The sequence below is a fragment of the Phyllobates terribilis genome, unplaced genomic scaffold (assembly GCF_046119375.1).
Source record: "Phyllobates terribilis strain yellow unplaced genomic scaffold, ASM4611937v1 Scaffold_7__3_contigs__length_470593459, whole genome shotgun sequence".
NCBI lineage: Eukaryota > Metazoa > Chordata > Amphibia > Anura > Dendrobatidae > Phyllobates > Phyllobates terribilis.
This window is the reverse complement of record NW_027362767.1, coordinates 135,223,702-135,249,277: the sequence shown is the minus strand read 5'-3', so window position 1 is coordinate 135,249,277 and position 25,576 is coordinate 135,223,702. Positions and strand designations below refer to the sequence as shown.

The 25,576-nt window shown below is 38.9% G+C and overlaps 1 protein-coding gene across 1 annotated transcript in view; it reads left to right on the top strand.

Annotated features, from left to right (window-relative positions):
- CFAP141 (cilia and flagella associated protein 141) overlaps positions 1 to 23,878 on the top strand; it is a 41,416-nt gene extending 17,538 nt beyond the window's left edge. Inside the window, exons 3-4 of the mRNA XM_073637598.1 lie at positions 18,618 to 18,747; positions 22,069 to 23,878. Of these exons, the coding sequence (XP_073493699.1) occupies positions 18,618 to 18,747; positions 22,069 to 22,170 (232 nt within the window). The 3' untranslated portion in view covers positions 22,171 to 23,878. The remainder of the gene's footprint in view (positions 1 to 18,617; positions 18,748 to 22,068) is intronic.
- Positions 23,879 to 25,576: the final 1,698 nt, after the last annotated feature.

The window sequence follows — 25,576 nt, the reverse complement described above, 5'->3', positions numbered from 1 at the left end:
CGGTGACGTCACTGCTGTAATATATCATTATATGTGAGGAGCGGTGATGTCACTGCTGTAATATATCATTATATGTGAGGAGAGGTGATGTCACTGCTGTAATATATCATTATATGTGAGGAGCGGTGATGTTACTGCTGTAATATATCATTATATGTGAGGAGCTGTGATGTCACTGCTGTAATATATCATTATATGTGGGGAGCGGTGATGTCACTGCTGTAATATATCATTATATGTGAGGAGCGGTGATGTTACTGCTGTAATATATCATTATATGTGAGGAGCCGTGATGTCACTGCTGTAATATATCATTATATGTGAGGAGCGGTGATGTCACTGCTGTAATATATCATTATATGTGAGGAGCGGTGATGTTACTGCTGTAATATATCATTATATGTGAGGAGCGGTGATGTCAGTGCTGTAATATATCATTATATGTGAGGAGCGGTGATGTCACTGCTGTAATATATCATTATATGTGAGGAAATGTGATGTCACTGCTGTAATATATCATTATATGTGAGGAGCGGTGATGTCACTGCTGTAATATATCATTATATGTGAGGAGAGGTGATGTCACTGCTGTAATATATCATTATATGTGAGGAGCGGTGATGTCACCGCTGTAATATATCATTATATGTGAGGAGCGGTTATGTCACTGCTGTAATATATCATTATATGTGAGGAGCGGTGATGTCACTGCTGTAATATATCATTATATGTGAGGAGAGGTGATGTCACTGCTGTAATATATCATTATATGTGAGGAGCGGTGATGTCACCGCTGTAATATATCATTATATGTGAGGAGCGGTGATGTCAACGCTGTAATATATCATTATATGTGAGGAGCGGTGATGTCACCGCTGTAATAGATCATTATATGTGAGGAGCGGTGATGTCACTGCTGTAATATATCATTATATGTGAGGAGCGGTGATGTCACTGCTGTAATATATCATTATATGTGAGGAGCGGTGATGTCACTGCTGTAATATATCATTATATGTGAGGAGAGGTGATGTCACTGCTGTAATATATCATTATATGTGAGGAGCGGTGATGTCACCGCTGTAATATATCATTATATGTGAGGAGCGGTGATGTCACTGCTGTAATATATCATTATATGTGAGGAGCTGTGACGTCACTGCTGTAATATATCATTATATGTGAGGAGCTGTGACGTCACTGCTGTAATATATCATTATATGTGAGGAGCGGTGATGTCACCGCTGTAATATATCATTATATGTGAGGAGCGGTGATGTCACTGCTGTAATATATCATTATATGTGAGGACCGGTGACGTCACTGCTGTAATATATCATTATATGTGAGGACCGGTGATGTCACTGCTGTAATATATCATTATATGTGAGGAGCGGTGATGTCACTGCTGTAATATATCATTATATGTGAGGAGCGGTGATGTCACTGCTGTAATATATCATTATATGTGAGGAGCGGTGATGTCACCTCTGTAATATATCATTATATGTGAGGAGCGGTGATGTCACTGCTGTAATATATCATTATATGTGAGGAGCGGTGATGTCACTGCTGTAATATATCATTATATGTGGGGAGCGGTGATGTCACTGCTGTAATATATCATTATATGTGAGGAGCGGTGATGTTACTGCTGTAATATATCATTATATGTGAGGAGCGGTGATGTCACTGCTGTAATATATCATTATATGTGAGGAGCGGTGATGTCACTGCTGTAATATATCATTATATGTGAGGAGCGGTGATGTCACTGCTGTAATATATCATTATATGTGAGGAGAGGTGATGTCACTGCTGTAATATATCATTATATGTGAGGAGCGGTGATGTCACTGCTGTAATATATCATTATATGTGAGGAGCGGTGATGTCACTGCTGTAATATATCATTATATGTGAGGAGCGGTGATGTCACTGCTGTAATATATCATTATATGTGAGGAGCGGTGATGTCACTGCTGTAATATATCATTATATGTGAGGAGAGGTGATGTCACTGCTGTAATATATCATTATATGTGAGGAGCGGTGATGTCACCGCTGTAATATATCATTATATGTGAGGAGCGGTGACTTCACTGTTGTAATATATCATTATATGTGAGGAGCGGTGATGTTACTGCTGTAATATATCATTATATGTGAGGAGCGGTGATGTCACTGCTGTAATGTATCATTATATGTGAGGAGCTGTGATGTCACTGCTGTAATATATCATTATATGTGAGGAGCGGTGATGTCACTGCTGTAATATATCATTATATGTGAGGAGCTGTGATGTCACTGCTGTAATATATCATTATATGTGAGGAGCTGTGATGTCACTGCTGTAATATATCATTATATGTGAGGAGAGGTGATGTCACCTCTGTAATATATCATTATATGTGAGGAGCGGTGATGTCACCTCTGTAATATATCATTATATGTGGGGAGCGGTGATGTCACTGCTGTAATATATCATTATATGTGAGGAGCGGTGATGTCACCTCTGTAATATATCATATGTGAGGAGCGTTGATGTCACTGCTGTAATATATCATTATATGTGAGGAGCGGTGATGTCACTGCTGTAATATATCATTATATGTGAGGAGCTGTGATGTCACTGCTGTAATATATCATTATATGTGAGGAGAGGTGATGTCACCTCTGTAATATATCATTATATGTGAGGAGCGGTGATGTCACCGCTGTAATATATCATTTTATGTGAGGAGCGGTGATGTCACTGCTGTAATATATCATTATATGTGAGGAGCGGTGATGTCACTGCTGTAATATATCATTATATGTGAGGAGCGGTGACGTCACTGCTGTAATATATCATTATATGTGAGGAGCGGTGATGTCACTGCTGTAATATATCATTATATGTGAGGAGAGGTGATGTCACTGCTGTAATATATCATTATATGTGAGGAGCGGTGATGTTACTGCTGTAATATATCATTATATGTGAGGAGCTGTGATGTCACTGCTGTAATATATCATTATATGTGGGGAGCGGTGATGTCACTGCTGTAATATATCATTATATGTGAAGAGCGGTGATGTTACTGCTGTAATATATCATTATATGTGAGGAGCCGTGATGTCACTGCTGTAATATATCATTATATGTGAGGAGCGGTGATGTCACTGCTGTAATATATCATTATATGTGAGGAGCGGTGATGTTACTGCTGTAATATATCATTATATGTGAGGAGCGGTGATGTCAGTGCTGTAATATATCATTATATGTGAGGAGCGGTGATGTCACTGCTGTAATATATCATTATATATGAGGAGCGGTGATGTCACTGCTGTAATATATCATTATATGTGAGGAGCGGTGATGTCACTGCTATAATACATCATTATATGTGAGGAGCGGTGATGTCACTGCTGTAATATCATTATATGTGAGGAGCGGTGATGTCACTGCTGTAATATATCATTATATGTGAGGAAATGTGATGTCACTGCTGTAATATATCATTATATGTGAGGAGCGGTGATGTCACTGCTGTAATATATCATTATATGTGAGGAGAGGTGATGTCACTGCTGTAATATATCATTATATGTGAGGAGCGGTGATGTCACCGCTGTAATATATCATTATATGTGAGGAGCGGTGATGTCACTGCTGTAATATATCATTATATGTGAGGAGCGGTGATGTCACTGCTGTAATATATCATTATATGTGAGGAGCGGTGATGTCACTGCTGTAATATATCATTATATGTGAGGAGCTGTGACGTCACTGCTGTAATATATCATTATATGTGAGGAGCGGTGATGTCACCGCTGTAATATATCATTATATGTGAGGAGCGGTGATGTCACCGCTGTAATATATCATTATATGTGAGGAGCGGTGATGTCACTGCTGTAATATATCATTATATGTGAGGAGCTGTGACGTCACTGCTGTAATATATCATTATATGTGAGGAGCGGTGATGTCACCGCTGTAATATATCATTATATGTGAGAAGCGGTGATGTCACCGCTGTAATATATCATTATATGTGAGGAGCGGTGATGTCACCGCTGTAATAGATCATTATATGTGAGGAGCGGTGATGTCACTGCTGTAATATATCATTATATGTGTGGAGCGGTGATGTCACTGCTGTAATATATCATTATATGTGAGGAGCGGTGATGTCACCGCTGTAATATATCATTATATGTGAGGAGCGGTGATGTCACTGCTGTAATATATCATTATATGTGAGGAGCTGTGACGTCACTGCTGTAATATATCATTATATGTGAGGAGCTGTGACGTCACTGCTGTAATATATCATTATATGTGAGGAGCGGTGATGTCACCGCTGTAATATATCATTATATGTGAGGAGCGGTGATGTCACTGCTGTAATATATCATTATATGTGAGGACCGGTGACGTCACTGCTGTAATATATCATTATATGTGAGGACCGGTGATGTCACTGCTGTAATATATCATTATATGTGAGGAGCGGTGATGTCACTGCTGTAATATATCATTATATGTGAGGAGCGGTGATGTCACTGCTGTAATATATCATTATATGTGAGGAGAGGTGATGTCACCTCTGTAATATATCATTATATGTGAGGAGCGGTGATGTCACCGCTGTAATATATCATTATATGTGAGGAGCGGTGATGTCACTGCTGTAATATATCATTATATGTGAGGAGCGGTGATGTCACTGCTGTAATATATCATTATATGTGAGGAGCGGTGACGTCACTGCTGTAATATATCATTATATGTGAGGAGCGGTGATGTCACTGCTGTAATATATCATTATATGTGAGGAGAGGTGATGTCACTGCTGTAATATATCATTATATGTGAGGAGCGGTGATGTTACTGCTGTAATATATCATTATATGTGAGGAGCTGTGATGTCACTGCTGTAATATATCATTATATGTGGGGAGCGGTGATGTCACTGCTGTAATATATCATTATATGTGAGGAGCGGTGATGTTACTGCTGTAATATATCATTATATGTGAGGAGCCGTGATGTCACTGCTGTAATATATCATTATATGTGAGGAGCGGTGATGTCACTGCTGTAATATATCATTATATGTGAGGAGCGGTGATGTTACTGCTGTAATATATCATTATATGTGAGGAGCGGTGATGTTACTGCTGTAATATATCATTATATGTGAGGAGCGGTGATGTCAGTGCTGTAATATATCATTATATGTGAGGAGCGGTGATGTCACTGCTGTAATATATCATTATATACGAGGAGCGGTGATGTCACTGCTGTAATATATCATTATATGTGAGGAGCGGTGATGTCACTGCTATAATACATCATTATATGTGAGGAGCGGTGATGTCACTGCTGTAATATATCATTATATGTGAGGAGCGGTGATGTCACTGCTGTAATATATCATTATATGTGAGGAAATGTGATGTCACTGCTGTAATATATCATTATATGTGAGGAGCGGTGATGTCACTGCTGTAATATATCATTATATGTGAGGAGAGGTGATGTCACTGCTGTAATATATCATTATATGTGAGGAGCGGTGATGTCACCGCTGTAATATATCATTATATGTGAGGAGCGGTGATGTCACTGCTGTAATATATCATTATATGTGAGGAGCGGTGATGTCACTGCTGTAATATATCATTATATGTGAGGAGAGGTGATGTCACTGCTGTAATATATCATTATATGTGAGGAGCGGTGATGTCACCGCTGTAATATATCATTATATGTGAGGAGCGGTGATGTCACCGCTGTAAAATATCATTATATGTGAGGAGCGGTGATGTCACCGCTGTAATAGATCATTATATGTGAGGAGCGGTGATGTCACTGCTGTAATATATCATTATATGTGAGGAGCGGTGATGTCACTGCTGTAATATATCATTATATGTGAGGAGCGGTGATGTCACCGCTGTAATATATCATTATATGTGAGGAGCGGTGATGTCACTGCTGTAATATATCATTATATGTGAGGAGCTGTGACGTCACTGCTGTAATATATCATTATATGTGAGGAGCTGTGACGTCACTGCTGTAATATATCATTATATGTGAGGAGCGGTGATGTCACCGCTGTAATATATCATTATATGTGAGGAGCGGTGATGTCACTGCTGTAATATATCATTATATGTGAGGACCGGTGACGTCACTGCTGTAATATATCATTATATGTGAGGACCGGTGATGTCACTGCTGTAATATATCATTATATGTGAGGAGCGGTGATGTCACTGCTGTAATATATCATTATATGTGAGGAGCGGTGATGTCACTGCTGTAATATATCATTATATGTGAGGAGCGGTGATGTCACCTCTGTAATATATCATTATATGTGAGGAGCGGTGATGTCACTGCTGTAATATATCATTATATGTGAGGAGCGGTCATGTCACTGCTGTAATATATCATTATATGTGAGGAGCGGTGATGTCACTGCTGTAATATATCATTATATGTGAGGAGATGTGATGTCACTGCTGTAATATATCATTATATGTGAGGAGCGGTGATGTCACTGCTGTAATATATCATTATATGTGAGGAGAGGTGATGTCACTGCTGTAATATATCATTATATGTGAGGAGCGGTGATGTCACCGCTGTAATATATCATTATATGTGAGGAGCGGTGATGTCACTGCTGTAATATATCATTATATGTGAGGAGCGGTGATGTCACTGCTGTAATATATCATTATATGTGAGGAGAGGTGATGTCACTGCTGTAATATATCATTATATGTGAGGAGCGGTGATGTCACCGCTGTAATATATCATTATATGTGAGGAGCGGTGATGTCACCGCTGTAATATATCATTATATGTGAGGAGCGGTGATGTCACCGCTGTAATAGATCACTATATGTGAGGAGCGGTGATGTCACTGCTGTAATATATCATTATATGTGAGGAGCGGTGATGTCACTGCTGTAATATATCATTATATGTGAGGAGCGGTGATGTCACCGCTGTAATATATCATTATATGTGAGGAGCGGTGATGTCACTGCTGTAATATATCATTATATGTGAGGAGCTGTGACGTCACTGCTGTAATATATCATTATATGTGAGGAGCTGTGACGTCACCGCTGTAATATATCATTATATGTGAGGAGCGGTGATGTCACCGCTGTAATATATCATTATATGTGAGGAGCGGTGATGTCACTGCTGTAATATATCATTATATGTGAGGACCGGTGACGTCACTGCTGTAATATATCATTATATGTGAGGACCGGTGATGTCACTGCTGTAATATATCATTATATGTGAGGAGCGGTGATGTCACTGCTGTAATATATCATTATATGTGAGGAGCGGTGATGTCACTGCTGTAATATATCATTATATGTGAGGAGCGGTGATGTCACCTCTGTAATATATCATTATATGTGAGGAGCGGTGATGTCACTGCTGTAATATATCATTATATGTGAGGAGCGGTGATGTCACTGCTGTAATATATCATTATATGTGAGGAGCGGTGATGTCACTGCTGTAATATATCATTATATGTGAGGAGCGGTGATGTCACCTCTGTAATATATCATTATATGTGGGGAGCGGTGACGTCACCGCTGTAATATATCATTATATGTGAGGAGCGGTGATGTCACCGCTGTAATATATCATTATATGTGAGGAGCGGTGACGTCACTGCTGTAATATATCATTATATGTGAGGAGCGGTGAGGTCACTGCTGTAATATATCATTATATGTGAGGAGAGGTGATGTCACTGCTGTAATATATCATTATATGTGGGGAGCGGTGATGTCACTGCTGTAATATATCATTATATGTGAAGAGCGGTGATGTTACTGCTGTAATATATCATTATATGTGAGGAGCCGTGATGTCACTGCTGTAATATATCATTATATGTGAGGAGCGGTGATGTCACTGCTGTAATATATCATTATATGTGAGGAGCGGTGATGTTACTGCTGTAATATATCATTATATGTGAGGAGCGGTGATGTCAGTGCTGTAATATATCATTATATGTGAGGAGCGGTGATGTCACTGCTGTAATATATCATTATATATGAGGAGCGGTGATGTCACTGCTGTAATATATCATTATATGTGAGGAGCGGTGATGTCACTGCTATAATACATCATTATATGTGAGGAGCGGTGATGTCACTGCTGTAATATCATTATATGTGAGGAGCGGTGATGTCACTGCTGTAATATATCATTATATGTGAGGAGCGGTGATGTCACTGCTGTAATATATCATTATATGTGAGGAGCGGTGATGTCACCTCTGTAATATATCATTATATGTGGGGAGCGGTGACGTCACCGCTGTAATATATCATTATATGTGAGGAGCGGTGATGTCACCGCTGTAATATATCATTATATGTGAGGAGCGGTGACGTCACTGCTGTAATATATCATTATATGTGAGGAGCGGTGAGGTCACTGCTGTAATATATCATTATATGTGAGGAGAGGTGATGTCACTGCTGTAATATATCATTATATGTGGGGAGCGGTGATGTCACTGCTGTAATATATCATTATATGTGAAGAGCGGTGATGTTACTGCTGTAATATATCATTATATGTGAGGAGCCGTGATGTCACTGCTGTAATATATCATTATATGTGAGGAGCGGTGATGTCACTGCTGTAATATATCATTATATGTGAGGAGCGGTGATGTTACTGCTGTAATATATCATTATATGTGAGGAGCGGTGATGTCAGTGCTGTAATATATCATTATATGTGAGGAGCGGTGATGTCACTGCTGTAATATATCATTATATATGAGGAGCGGTGATGTCACTGCTGTAATATATCATTATATGTGAGGAGCGGTGATGTCACTGCTATAATACATCATTATATGTGAGGAGCGGTGATGTCACTGCTGTAATATCATTATATGTGAGGAGCGGTGATGTCACTGCTGTAATATATCATTATATGTGAGGAAATGTGATGTCACTGCTGTAATATATCATTATATGTGAGGAGCGGTGATGTCACTGCTGTAATATATCATTATATGTGAGGAGAGGTGATGTCACTGCTGTAATATATCATTATATGTGAGGAGCGGTGATGTCACCGCTGTAATATATCATTATATGTGAGGAGCGGTGATGTCACTGCTGTAATATATCATTATATGTGAGGAGCGGTGATGTCACTGCTGTAATATATCATTATATGTGAGGAGCGGTGATGTCACTGCTGTAATATATCATTATATGTGAGGAGCTGTGACGTCACTGCTGTAATATATCATTATATGTGAGGAGCGGTGATGTCACCGCTGTAATATATCATTATATGTGAGGAGCGGTGATGTCACCGCTGTAATATATCATTATATGTGAGGAGCGGTGATGTCACTGCTGTAATATATCATTATATGTGAGGAGCTGTGACGTCACTGCTGTAATATATCATTATATGTGAGGAGCGGTGATGTCACCGCTGTAATATATCATTATATGTGAGAAGCGGTGATGTCACCGCTGTAATATATCATTATATGTGAGGAGCGGTGATGTCACCGCTGTAATAGATCATTATATGTGAGGAGCGGTGATGTCACTGCTGTAATATATCATTATATGTGTGGAGCGGTGATGTCACTGCTGTAATATATCATTATATGTGAGGAGCGGTGATGTCACCGCTGTAATATATCATTATATGTGAGGAGCGGTGATGTCACTGCTGTAATATATCATTATATGTGAGGAGCTGTGACGTCACTGCTGTAATATATCATTATATGTGAGGAGCTGTGACGTCACTGCTGTAATATATCATTATATGTGAGGAGCGGTGATGTCACCGCTGTAATATATCATTATATGTGAGGAGCGGTGATGTCACTGCTGTAATATATCATTATATGTGAGGACCGGTGACGTCACTGCTGTAATATATCATTATATGTGAGGACCGGTGATGTCACTGCTGTAATATATCATTATATGTGAGGAGCGGTGATGTCACTGCTGTAATATATCATTATATGTGAGGAGCGGTGATGTCACTGCTGTAATATATCATTATATGTGAGGAGAGGTGATGTCACCTCTGTAATATATCATTATATGTGAGGAGCGGTGATGTCACCGCTGTAATATATCATTATATGTGAGGAGCGGTGATGTCACTGCTGTAATATATCATTATATGTGAGGAGCGGTGATGTCACTGCTGTAATATATCATTATATGTGAGGAGCGGTGACGTCACTGCTGTAATATATCATTATATGTGAGGAGCGGTGATGTCACTGCTGTAATATATCATTATATGTGAGGAGAGGTGATGTCACTGCTGTAATATATCATTATATGTGAGGAGCGGTGATGTTACTGCTGTAATATATCATTATATGTGAGGAGCTGTGATGTCACTGCTGTAATATATCATTATATGTGGGGAGCGGTGATGTCACTGCTGTAATATATCATTATATGTGAGGAGCGGTGATGTTACTGCTGTAATATATCATTATATGTGAGGAGCCGTGATGTCACTGCTGTAATATATCATTATATGTGAGGAGCGGTGATGTCACTGCTGTAATATATCATTATATGTGAGGAGCGGTGATGTTACTGCTGTAATATATCATTATATGTGAGGAGCGGTGATGTTACTGCTGTAATATATCATTATATGTGAGGAGCGGTGATGTCAGTGCTGTAATATATCATTATATGTGAGGAGCGGTGATGTCACTGCTGTAATATATCATTATATATGAGGAGCGGTGATGTCACTGCTGTAATATATCATTATATGTGAGGAGCGGTGATGTCACTGCTATAATACATCATTATATGTGAGGAGCGGTGATGTCACTGCTGTAATATATCATTATATGTGAGGAGCGGTGATGTCACTGCTGTAATATATCATTATATGTGAGGAAATGTGATGTCACTGCTGTAATATATCATTATATGTGAGGAGCGGTGATGTCACTGCTGTAATATATCATTATATGTGAGGAGAGGTGATGTCACTGCTGTAATATATCATTATATGTGAGGAGCGGTGATGTCACCGCTGTAATATATCATTATATGTGAGGAGCGGTGATGTCACTGCTGTAATATATCATTATATGTGAGGAGCGGTGATGTCACTGCTGTAATATATCATTATATGTGAGGAGAGGTGATGTCACTGCTGTAATATATCATTATATGTGAGGAGCGGTGATGTCACCGCTGTAATATATCATTATATGTGAGGAGCGGTGATGTCACCGCTGTAAAATATCATTATATGTGAGGAGCGGTGATGTCACCGCTGTAATAGATCATTATATGTGAGGAGCGGTGATGTCACTGCTGTAATATATCATTATATGTGAGGAGCGGTGATGTCACTGCTGTAATATATCATTATATGTGAGGAGCGGTGATGTCACCGCTGTAATATATCATTATATGTGAGGAGCGGTGATGTCACTGCTGTAATATATCATTATATGTGAGGAGCTGTGACGTCACTGCTGTAATATATCATTATATGTGAGGAGCTGTGACGTCACTGCTGTAATATATCATTATATGTGAGGAGCGGTGATGTCACCGCTGTAATATATCATTATATGTGAGGAGCGGTGATGTCACTGCTGTAATATATCATTATATGTGAGGACCGGTGACGTCACTGCTGTAATATATCATTATATGTGAGGACCGGTGATGTCACTGCTGTAATATATCATTATATGTGAGGAGCGGTGATGTCACTGCTGTAATATATCATTATATGTGAGGAGCGGTGATGTCACTGCTGTAATATATCATTATATGTGAGGAGCGGTGATGTCACCTCTGTAATATATCATTATATGTGAGGAGCGGTGATGTCACTGCTGTAATATATCATTATATGTGAGGAGCGGTGATGTCACTGCTGTAATATATCATTATATGTGAGGAGCGGTGATGTCACTGCTGTAATATATCATTATATGTGAGGAGATGTGATGTCACTGCTGTAATATATCATTATATGTGAGGAGCGGTGATGTCACTGCTGTAATATATCATTATATGTGAGGAGAGGTGATGTCACTGCTGTAATATATCATTATATGTGAGGAGCGGTGATGTCACCGCTGTAATATATCATTATATGTGAGGAGCGGTGATGTCACTGCTGTAATATATCATTATATGTGAGGAGCGGTGATGTCACTGCTGTAATATATCATTATATGTGAGGAGAGGTGATGTCACTGCTGTAATATATCATTATATGTGAGGAGCGGTGATGTCACCGCTGTAATATATCATTATATGTGAGGAGCGGTGATGTCACCGCTGTAATATATCATTATATGTGAGGAGCGGTGATGTCACCGCTGTAATAGATCACTATATGTGAGGAGCGGTGATGTCACTGCTGTAATATATCATTATATGTGAGGAGCGGTGATGTCACTGCTGTAATATATCATTATATGTGAGGAGCGGTGATGTCACCGCTGTAATATATCATTATATGTGAGGAGCGGTGATGTCACTGCTGTAATATATCATTATATGTGAGGAGCTGTGACGTCACTGCTGTAATATATCATTATATGTGAGGAGCTGTGACGTCACCGCTGTAATATATCATTATATGTGAGGAGCGGTGATGTCACCGCTGTAATATATCATTATATGTGAGGAGCGGTGATGTCACTGCTGTAATATATCATTATATGTGAGGACCGGTGACGTCACTGCTGTAATATATCATTATATGTGAGGACCGGTGATGTCACTGCTGTAATATATCATTATATGTGAGGAGCGGTGATGTCACTGCTGTAATATATCATTATATGTGAGGAGCGGTGATGTCACTGCTGTAATATATCATTATATGTGAGGAGCGGTGATGTCACCTCTGTAATATATCATTATATGTGAGGAGCGGTGATGTCACTGCTGTAATATATCATTATATGTGAGGAGCGGTGATGTCACTGCTGTAATATATCATTATATGTGAGGAGCGGTGATGTCACTGCTGTAATATATCATTATATGTGAGGAGCGGTGATGTCACCTCTGTAATATATCATTATATGTGGGGAGCGGTGACGTCACCGCTGTAATATATCATTATATGTGAGGAGCGGTGATGTCACCGCTGTAATATATCATTATATGTGAGGAGCGGTGACGTCACTGCTGTAATATATCATTATATGTGAGGAGCGGTGAGGTCACTGCTGTAATATATCATTATATGTGAGGAGCGGTGAGGTCACTGCTGTAATATATCATTATATGTGAGGAGCGGTGATGTCACTGCTGTAATATATCATTATTTGTGAGGAGCGGTGATGTCACTGCTGTAATATATCATTATATGTGAGGAGCTGTGATGTCACTGCTGTAATATATCATTATATGTGAGGAGCGGTGACGTCACTGCTGTAATATATCATTATATGTGAGGAGCGGTGAGGTCACTGCTGTAATATATCATTATATGTGAGGAGCGGTGAGGTCACTGCTGTAATATATCATTATATGTGAGGAGCGGTGAGGTCACTGCTGTAATATATCATTATTTGTGAGGAGCGGTGATGTCACTGCTGTAATATATCATTATATGTGAGGAGCTGTGATGTCACTGCTGTAATATATCATTATATGTGAGGAGAGTTGATGTCACCTCTGTAATATATCATTATATGTGAGGAGCGGTGATGTCACCGCTGTAATATATCATTATATGTGAGGAGCGGTGATGTCACTGCTGTAATACATCATTATATGTGAGGAGAGGTGATGTCACTGCTGTAATATATCATTATATGTGAGGAGCTGTGACGTCACTGCTGTAATATATCATTATATGTGAGGAGCTGTGACGTCACTGCTGTAATATATCATTATATGTGAGGAGCGGTGATGTCACCGCTGTAATATATCATTATATGTGAGGAGCGGTGATGTCACTGCTGTAATATATCATTATATGTGAGGAGCTGTGACGTCACTGCTGTAATATATCATTATATGTGAGGACCGGTGATGTCACTGCTGTAATATATCATTATATGTGAGGAGCGGTGACGTCACTGCTGTAATATATCATTATATGTGAGGAGCGGTGACGTCACTGCTGTAATATATCATATGTGAGGAGCTGTGACGTCACTGCTGTAATATATCATTATATGTGAGGAGCGGTGATGTCACCGCTGTAATATATCATTATATGTGAGGAGCGGTGATGTCACTGCTGTAATATATCATTATATGTGAGGAGCGGTGATGTCACTGCTGTAATATATCATTATATGTGAGGAGCGGTGATGTCACCGCTGTAATATATCATTATATGTGAGGAGCGGTGATGTCACTGCTGTAATATATCATTATATGTGAGGAGCGGTGATGTCACTGCTGTAATATATCATTATATGTGAGGAGCGGTGATGTCACTGCTGTAATATATCATTATATGTGAGGAGCTGTGATGTCACTGCTGTAATATATCATTATATGTGAGGAGCGGTGATGTCACCTCTGTAATATATCATTATATGTGAGGAGCGGTGATGTCACCTCTGTAATATATCATTATATGTGAGGAGCGGTGATGTCACCTCTGTAATATATCATTATATGTGAGGAGCTGTGACGTCACTGCTGTAATATATCATTATATGTGAGGAGCGGTGAGGTCACTGCTGTAATATATCATTATTTGTGAGGAGCGGTGATGTCACTGCTGTAATATATCATTATATGTGAGGAGCTGTGATGTCACTGCTGTAATATATCATTATATGTGAGGAGAGGTGATGTCACCTCTGTAATATATCATTATATGTGAGGAGCGGTGATGTCACCTCTGTAATATATCATTATATGTGAGGAGCGGTGATGTCACTGCTGTAATATATCATTATATGTGAGTAGCGGTGATGTCACCGCTGTAATATATCATTATATGTGAGGAGCGGTGATGTCACTGCTGTAATATATCATTATATGTGAGGAGCGGTGATGTCACCGCTGTAATATATCATTATATGTGAGGAGCGGTGATGTTACTGCTGTAATATATCATTATATGTGAGGAGCGGTGATGTCACCACTGTAATATATCATTATATGTGAGGAGCGGTGATGTCACCGCTGTAATATATCATTATATGTGAGGAGCGGTGATGTCACCGCTGTAATATATCATTATATGTGAGGAGCGGTGATGTCACCGCTGTAATATATCATTATATGTGAGGAGCGGTGATGTCACTGCTGTATCATTATATGTGAGGAGCGGTGATGTCACCGCTGTAATATATCATTATATGTGAGGAGCGGTGATGTCACCGCTGTAATATATCATCATATGTGAGGAGCGGTGATGTCACTGCTGTAATATATCATTATATGTGAGGAGCGGTGATGTCACTGCTGTAATATATCATTATATGTGAGGAGCGGTGATGTCACTGCTGTAATATATCATTATATGTGAGGAGCGGTGATGTCACTGCTGTAATATATCATTATATGTGAGGAGCGGTGATGTCACTGCTGTAATATATCCTTATATGTGAGGAGCTGTGATGTCACTGCTGTAATATATCATTATATGTGAGGGGCGGTGATGTCACCTCTGTAATATATCATTATATGTGAGGAGCGGTGATGTCACCTCTGTAATATATCATTATATGTGAGGAGCGGTGACATCACTGCTGTAATATATCATTATATGTGAGGAGCGGTGAGGTCACTGCTGTAATATATCATTATTTGTGAGGAGCGGTGATGTCACTGCTGTAATATATCATTATATGTGAGGAGCTGTGATGTCACTGCTGTAATATATCATTATATGTGAGGAGAGGTGATGTCACCTCTGTAATATATCATTATATGTGAGGAGCGGTGATGTCACCTCTGTAATATATCATTATATGTGAGGAGCGGTGATGTTACTGCTGTAATATATCATTATATGTGAGTAGCGGTGATGTCACCGCTGTAATATATCATTATATGTGAGGAGCGGTGATGTCACTGCTGTAATATATCATTATATGTGAGGAGCGGTGATGTCACCGCTGTAATATATCATTATATGTGAGGAGCGGTGATGTTACTGCTGTAATGTATCATTATATGTGAGGAGCGGTGATGTCACTGCTGTAATATATCATTATATGTGAGGAGCGGTGATGTCACTGCTGTAATATATCATTATATGTGAGGAGCGGTGATGTTACTGCTGTAATATATCATTATATGTGAGGAGCGGTGATGTCACCGCTGTAATATATCATTATATGTGAGGAGCGGTGATGTCACCGCTGTAATATATCATTATATGTGAGGAGCGGTGATGTCACCGCTGTAATATATCATAATATGTGAGGAGCGGTGATGTCACCGCTGTAATATATCATTATATGTGAGGAGCGGTGATGTCACTGCTGTATCATTATATGTGAGGAGCGGTGATGTCACCGCTGTAATATATCATTATATGTGAGGAGCGGTGATGTCACCGCTGTAATATATCATCATATGTGAGGAGCGGTGATGTCACTGCTGTAATATATCATTATATGTGAGGAGCGGTGATGTCACTGCTGTAATATATCATTATATGTGAGGAGCGGTGATGTCACCGCTGTAATATATCATTATATGTGAGGAGCGGTGATGTCACTGCTGTAATATATCATTATATGTGAGGAGCTGTGACGTCACTGCTGTAATATATCATTATATGTGAGGAGCTGTGATGTCACTGCTGTAATATATCATTATATGTGAGGAGCGGTGATGTCACCGCTGTAATATATCATTATATGTGAGGAGCGGTGATGTCACTGCTGTAATATATCATTATATGTGAGGAGCTGTGACGTCACTGCTGTAATATATCATTATATGTGAGGACCGGTGATGTCACTGCTGTAATATATCATTATATGTGAGGAGCGGTGACGTCACTGCTGTAATATATCATTATATGTGAGGAGCGGTGACGTCACTGCTGTAATATATCATATGTGAGGAGCTGTGACGTCACTGCTGTAATATATCATTATATGTGAGGAGCGGTGATGTCACCGCTGTAATATATCATTATATGTGAGGAGCGGTGATGTCACTGCTGTAATATATCATTATATGTGAGGAGCGGTGATGTCACTGCTGTAATATATCATTATATGTGAGGAGCGGTGATGTCACCGCTGTAATATATCATTATATGTGAGGAGCGGTGATGTCACTGCTGTAATATATCATTATATGTGAGGAGCGGTGATGTCACTGCTGTAATATATCATTATATGTGAGGAGCGGTGATGTCACTGCTGTAATATATCATTATATGTGAGGAGCTGTGATGTCACTGCTGTAATATATCATTATATGTGAGGAGCGGTGATGTCACCTCTGTAATATATCATTATATGTGAGGAGCGGTGATGTCACCTCTGTAATATATCATTATATGTGAGGAGCGGTGATGTCACCTCTGTAATATATCATTATATGTGAGGAGCTGTGACGTCACTGCTGTAATATATCATTATATGTGAGGAGCGGTGAGGTCACTGCTGTAATATATCATTATTTGTGAGGAGCGGTGATGTCACTGCTGTAATATATCATTATATGTGAGGAGCTGTGATGTCACTGCTGTAATATATCATTATATGTGAGGAGAGGTGATGTCACCTCTGTAATATATCATTATATGTGAGGAGCGGTGATGTCACCTCTGTAATATATCATTATATGTGAGGAGCGGTGATGTCACTGCTGTAATATATCATTATATGTGAGTAGCGGTGATGTCACCGCTGTAATATATCATTATATGTGAGGAGCGGTGATGTCACTGCTGTAATATATCATTATATGTGAGGAGCGGTGATGTCACCGCTGTAATATATCATTATATGTGAGGAGCGGTGATGTTACTGCTGTAATATATCATTATATGTGAGGAGCGGTGATGTCACCACTGTAATATATCATTATATGTGAGGAGCGGTGATGTCACCGCTGTAATATATCATTATATGTGAGGAGCGGTGATGTCACCGCTGTAATATATCATTATATGTGAGGAGCGGTGATGTCACCGCTGTAATATATCATTATATGTGAGGAGCGGTGATGTCACTGCTGTATCATTATATGTGAGGAGCGGTGATGTCACCGCTGTAATATATCATTATATGTGAGGAGCGGTGATGTCACCGCTGTAATATATCATCATATGTGAGGAGCGGTGATGTCACTGCTGTAATATATCATTATATGTGAGGAGCGGTGATGTCACTGCTGTAATATATCATTATATGTGAGGAGCGGTGATGTCACTGCTGTAATATATCATTATATGTGAGGAGCGGTGATGTCACTGCTGTAATATATCATTATATGTGAGGAGCGGTGATGTCACTGCTGTAATATATCATTATATGTGAGGAGCGGTGATGTCACTGGTGACTTATATTACAGTTTTGCCTATTTCTCACTTTATGGAATTCTCATGTGACCTGCAGTCAACGTAGTCTGAAGTACATGTATGAATGGAAAGAGGACACACGTGGAGTCAGTGCTGCCCGGATCCAAAAACGTCAAAACATCCAGCAAAAACAAGAAATCCAGATGGCAAATAAAGAACTTGTAATGGTGAGTGGAAAACACAACAGAAGCACGATTATCTGATCATAATTATCATCATTAAAAATATAATACTGCCTCTATGTACACAATTATAACTACTATAATACTGCCCCCTATGTACAAGAATATAACTACTATAATACTGCCCCCTATGTACAAGAATATAACTACTATAATACTGCCCCTATGTACAAGAATATAACTACTATAATACTGCCCCTATGTACAAGAATATAACTACTATAATACTGCCCCTATGTACAAGAATATAACTACTATAATACTGCCCCTATGTACAAGAATATAACTACTATAATACTGCCCCTATGTACTAGAATATAACTACTATAATACTGCCCCTATGTACAAGAATATAACTACTATAATACTGCCCCTATGTACAAGAATATAACTACTATAATACTGTCCCCTATATACAAGAATATAACTACTATAATGCTGCTCCTATGTACAAGAACATAACTACTATAATACTGCTCCTATGTACAAGAATATATTTACTATAATACTGCCCGCTATGTACAAGAATATAACTACTATAATACTGCTCCTATGTACAAGAATATAACTACTATAATACTGCTCCTATGTACAAGAATATAACTACTATAATACTGCTCCTATGTACAAGAATATAACTACTATAATACTGCACCTATGTACAAGAATATAACTACTATAATACTGCCCTTATGTACAAGAATATAACTACTATAACACTGCCCTGTATGTACAAGTATATATCTACTATAATACTGCCCTTATGTTCAAGAATATAACTACTATAATACTGACCCCTATGTACAAGAATATAACTACTATAATACTGCCTCCTATGTACAAGAATATAACTACTATAATACTGCCCCCTATGTACAAGAATATAACTACTATAATACTGCCCCTATCTACAAGAATATAACTACTATAATACTGACCCCTATGTACAAGAATATATCTACTATAATACTGCCCTTATGAACAAGAATATAACTACTATAATACTGCCCCCTATGTATAAGAATATAACTACTATAATACTGCCCCCTATGTACAAGAATATAACTACTATAATACTGCCCCTATGTACATGAATATAACTACTATAATACTGCCCCCTATGTACAAGAATATAACTACTATAATACTGCCCCCTATGTACAAGAATATTATCTACTATAATACTGCCCTTATGTACAAGAATATAACTACTTTAATACTGACCCCTATGTACAAGAATATAACTACTATAATACTGTCCCCTATGTACAAGAATATAACTACTATAATACTGCCCCCTATATACAAGAATATAACTACTATAATACTGCTCCTATGTACAAGAATATAACTAATACTGCTCCTATGTACAAGAATATAACTACTATAATACTGCCCCCTATGTATAAGAATATAACTACTATAATACTGCCCCCTATGTACAAGAATATAACTACTATAATACTGCCCCTATGTACATGAATATAACTACTATAATACTGCCCCCTATGTACAAGAATATATCTACTATAATACTGCCCTTATGTACAAGAATATAACTACTTTAATACTGACCCCTATGTATAAGAATATAACTACTTTAATACTGACCCCTATGTATAAGAATATATCTAGTATAATACTGCCCTTATGTACAAGAATATAACTACTATAATACTGCCCCCTATGTACAAGAATATAACTACTATAATACTGCCCCCTATGTACAAGAATATAACTACTATAATGCTGCCCCTATGTACAAGAATATAACTACTATAATACTGCCCCCTATGTACAAGAATATTATCTACTATAATACTGCCCTTATGTACAAGAATATAACTACTTTAATACTGACCCCTATGTACAAGAATATAACTACTATAATACTGCCCCCTATGTACAAGAATATAACTACTATAATACTGCCCCTATGTACAAGAATATAACTACTATAATACTGCCCTCTATGTGCAAGAATATAACTACTATAATACTGCCCCTATGTACAAGAATATAACTACTATAATACTGCCCCTATGTACAAGAATATAACTACTATAATACTGCCCCTATGTACAAGAATATAACTACTATAATACTGCCCTCTATGTACAAGAATATAACTACTATAATACTGCCCCTATGTACAAGAATATAACTACTATAATACTGTCCCCTATGTACAAGAATATAACTACTATAATACTGTCCCCTATATACAAGAATATAACTACTATAATACTGCTCCTATGAACAAGAATATAACTAATACTGCTCCTATGTACAAGAATATAACTACTATAATACTGCTCCTATGTACAAGAATGTAACTACTATAATACTGCTCCTATGTACAAGAATATAACTACTATAATACTGCCCCCTATGTACAAGAATATATCTACTATAATACTGCTCCTATGTACTAGAATATAACTACTATAATGCTGCTCCTATGTACAAGAATATAACTACTATAATACTGCTCCTATGTACAAGAATATAACTACTATAATACTGCCCCTATGTACAAGAATATATCTACTATAATACTGCTCCTATGTACAAGAGTATGACTACTATAATACTGCTCCTATGTACAAAAATATAACTACTATAATACTGCCCCCTATGTATAAGAATATATCTACTATAATACTGCCCCCTATGTACAAGAATATAACTACTATAATGCTGCCCCCTATGTACAAGAATATATCTACTATAATACTGCTCCTATGTACAAGAATATAACTACTATAATACTGCTCCTATGTACAAGAATATAACTACTATAATACTGCCACCTATGTATAAGAATATAACTCCTATAATACTGCCCCTATGTACAAGAATATAACTACTATAATACTGCCCCTATGTACAAGAATATAACTACTATAATACTGCTCCTATGTACAAGAATATAACTACTATAATACTGCCCCTATGTACAAGAATATAACTACTATAATACTGCCCTCTATATACAAGAATATAACTACTATAATACTGCCCCTATGTACAAGAATATAACTACTATAATACTGCCCTCTATATACAAGAATATAACTACTATAATACTGCCCCTATGTACAAGAATATAACTACTATAATACTGCCCTCTATATTCAAGAATATAACTACTATAATACTCCTCCCTATGTACAAGAATATAACTACTATAATACTGCCCCCTGTGTACAAGCATATAACTACTATAATACTGCCCCCTATGTACAAGTATATATCTACTATAATACTGCCCCTATGTAGATGTATAATGACTGTCTTCCTTAGCTCCGCAGGACTGCTCTTCGATGTCTTCTTCAGGAGGAGCATCTCCATTATCAGCACGAGCTGAATCGCGTTGGGAAGTCTTTATATGTGCAGAGACTGTGAGACCCTTGTTCATCATGTACCACTAGGCGGCTTTATATTTTCTTTTCAAACATTTGGGGGCATTAAAGTGACAGGACGCCAATGTGAGTGGATTCTTAGCAGTTCACACCTGTATATACACGTTATATAAATGATGATCCTGGTGTCCGGTGTAGATAACGCAGTGCTGCACCTCTGACTACACGATCAGGGGTACAAACACGTCTGCACAGAAATTTTAAAAATATGTTATGTCGTCTGCTGAGCCGTGCATCTAATCCCACCATGTGTGATACTGTCTGCGGAGCTCCCCTATGATCAGTGCATGGTCTTGCTGGGCTTCTGTGTGGTCTCTACGGTTCAACCTTAGGTATAAAACACTATTTTTGGGTTGGGGATTTCCCATGCTACAGTCCGGGGAAACTCTGTCTGTCAGTGAGGGAAGAGTTAACCCTGCGGATGCTAATCTTGAAGTTGGGGAGATAAATGTCTTCTTTCTTTCTGAGAACAATGCTGCAGTGTGTGGGGAGTGTTCAGATGGTGGTAATTCCGGCAGTGCCCAGGAGAGGGCAGCCTGAGCCACGGAGTCATCTGCTCTGTAATCTCAGTATTACAATCCTGGGGGGTGACTTCTGCTCTACTGCAGCTCTGTCATCTGTCACCCACTCCTGATCACCTCAGTTAACTTCAAACACAAATGGTACGCCACCTGCCGATCATTATCCTTTATGACAAAGAGAAGAACAGAGAAGCACAGCCCCTGAACATGGGGGAAACTGAGAAAAATAATAGGTTTCGTTGGGTTTTAACTTTTTTTTTCTTAATTTATCAACCAAAATTTTGTTTTTCCTTTACAAGGTTGTATCAAATGGTCGTACTCTAAAGGAGCGAGCAGTGAGCGTCTGATGGGAATACTTTGTTTTACACCCCTGCATCGTCAGTAACTAAATCTCCAAGAATTCTCTGCTTGTTCAGTGTCTGCACAACCCAGAATTCTCTGCTTGTTCAGTGTCTGCACAACCCAGAATTCTCTGCTTGTTCAGTGTCTGCACAACCCAGAATTCTCTGCTTGTTCAGTGTCTGCACATCCCAGCTTTCCCTGCTTGTTTGTTCAGTGTCTGCACATCCCAGCGTTCTCTGCTTGTTTGTTCAGTGTCTGCACATCCCAGCATTCTCTGCTGGTTTGTTCAGTGTCTGCACATCCCAGCGTTCCCTGCTTGTTTGTTCAGTGTCTGCACATCCTAGCGTTCTCTGCTTGTTTGTTCAGTGTCTGCACATCCCAGCGTTCCCTGCTTGTTTGTTCAGTGTCTGCACATCCTAGCGTTCCCTGCTTGTTTGTTGAGTGTCTGCACATCCCAGCGTTCCCTGCTTGTTTGTTTAGTGTCTGCACATCCCAGCATTCTCTGCTTGTTTGTTCAGTGTCTGCACATCCCAGCGTTCCCTGCTTGTTTGTTCAGTGTCTGCACATCCTAGCGTTCTCTGCTTGTTTGTTCAGTGTCTGCACATCCCAGCGTTCCCTGCTTGTTTGTTCAGTGTCTGCACATCCTAGCGTTCCCTGCTTGTTTGTTGAGTGTCTGCACATCCCAGCGTTCCCTGCTTGTTTGTTTAGTGTCTGCACATCCCAGCATTCTCTGCTTGTTTGTTCAGTGTCTGCACATCCCAGCGTTCCCTGCTTGTTTGTTCAGTGTCTGCACATCCTAGCGTTCTCTGCTTGTTTGTTCAGTGTCTGCACATCCCAGCATTCCCTGCTTGTTTGTTCAGTGTCTGCACATCCCAGCGTTCCCTGCTTGTTTGTTGAGTGTCTGCACATCCCAGCGTTCCCTGCTTGTTTGTTGAGTGTCTGCACATCCCAGCGTTCCCTGCTTGTTTGTTGAGTGTCTGCACATCCCAGCGTTCCCTGCTTGTTTGTTGAGTGTCTGCACATCCCAGCGTTCCCTGCTTGTTTGTTCAGTGTCTGCACATCCCAGCGTTCCCTGCTTGTTTGTTGAGTGTCTGCACATCCCAGCGTTCCCTGCTTGTTTGTTGAGTGTCTGCACATCCCAGCGTTCCCTGCTTGTTTGTTCAGTGTCTGCACATCCCAGCGTTCCCTGCTTGTTTGTTGAGTGTCTGCACATCCCAGCGTTCCCTGCTTGTTTGTTGAGTGTCTGCACATCCCAGCGTTCCCTGCTTGTTTGTTGAGTGTCTGCACATCCCAGCGTTCCCTGCTTGTTTGTTGAGTGTCTGCACATCCCAGCGTTCCCTGCTTGTTTGTTGAGTGTCTGCACATCCCAGCGTTCCCTGCTTGTTTGTTGAGTGTCTGCACATCCCAGCGTTCCCTGCTTGTTTGTTGAGTGTCTGCACATCCCAGCGTTCCCTGCTTGTTTGTTCAGTGTCTGCACATCCCAGCGTTCCCTGCTTGTTCAGTATCTGAATGGAAAAGGAAGACCCAAAGATAACATACACATAAATAGGATACACAAATGTCTATCAAATTAGTAATGACACATGTAGTAACAAATATCTGGGGTATCTTACTGAGGATTGTATGTGACCCTGTGTAAATTATCATGCAAACAGAGAAGAAAAAAATATACAATAAAAAATACTTTTATTAAAGGACAAATTAATTAAGGAATTTGCAATGAATCAGCAACATATCAGAAAGGAGGCGCATAACATATACAAATTGAGAAAACAAGTACAATATGTAAAAAAGGATCTGCTGTGTAGAAGACGTACATATTTGAGTGACAAAGCGTTGTATAGAAAAAAGAAAAATTATTTTTATTCAATGTCTTACCCCCTATAATTGTTGCACATAATGATCTGTAATATTCTATAAAAAAATGTCTCTTTTGGATGAGTTTAAAAGGTATCTCAATGTCCTCAACGTCAGCCCTTGAACATTTAATAGCCGTTAAAATAGGATTGGGATAGTTTTAGTATAGAGCACGATAAGGGCTCCAGCGCTCCTAGAAACTCTCTCCAATTTACTTATTTGTAAAGAATATTTAATATTAATATTAGTTTATATTTCTTGTTTCAAAGTAAACTTTCCAGATTACAGACAACATTCAGTATTATTCACTGTTGTAGATACAGTGGGTACGGAAAGTATTCAGACCCCTTTAAATTTTTCACTCTTTGTTTCATTGCAGCCATTTGGTAAATTCTAAAAAGTTCATTTTTTTCTCATTAAAGTACACTCTGCCCCCATCTTGACTGAAAAAAAAACAGAAGTGCAGTCCTTTGGAAGTGGCATTGAGCTGTAGGTTGGATTGCTTCTAAAAGGGGAAGAAAAAAAAAAAACCTCTTTAAATCTTCTTCCTTAGCGAGTGTGAACGAGCTGAGTGTGACCGGAGTGTAAGTGCAAACGGAAGTAAGTGTGTGACTTGTTTTTCAGTGACTTTGGATTCAGGGAGTTTGGAAGGGAGGAATTTGGACTGAA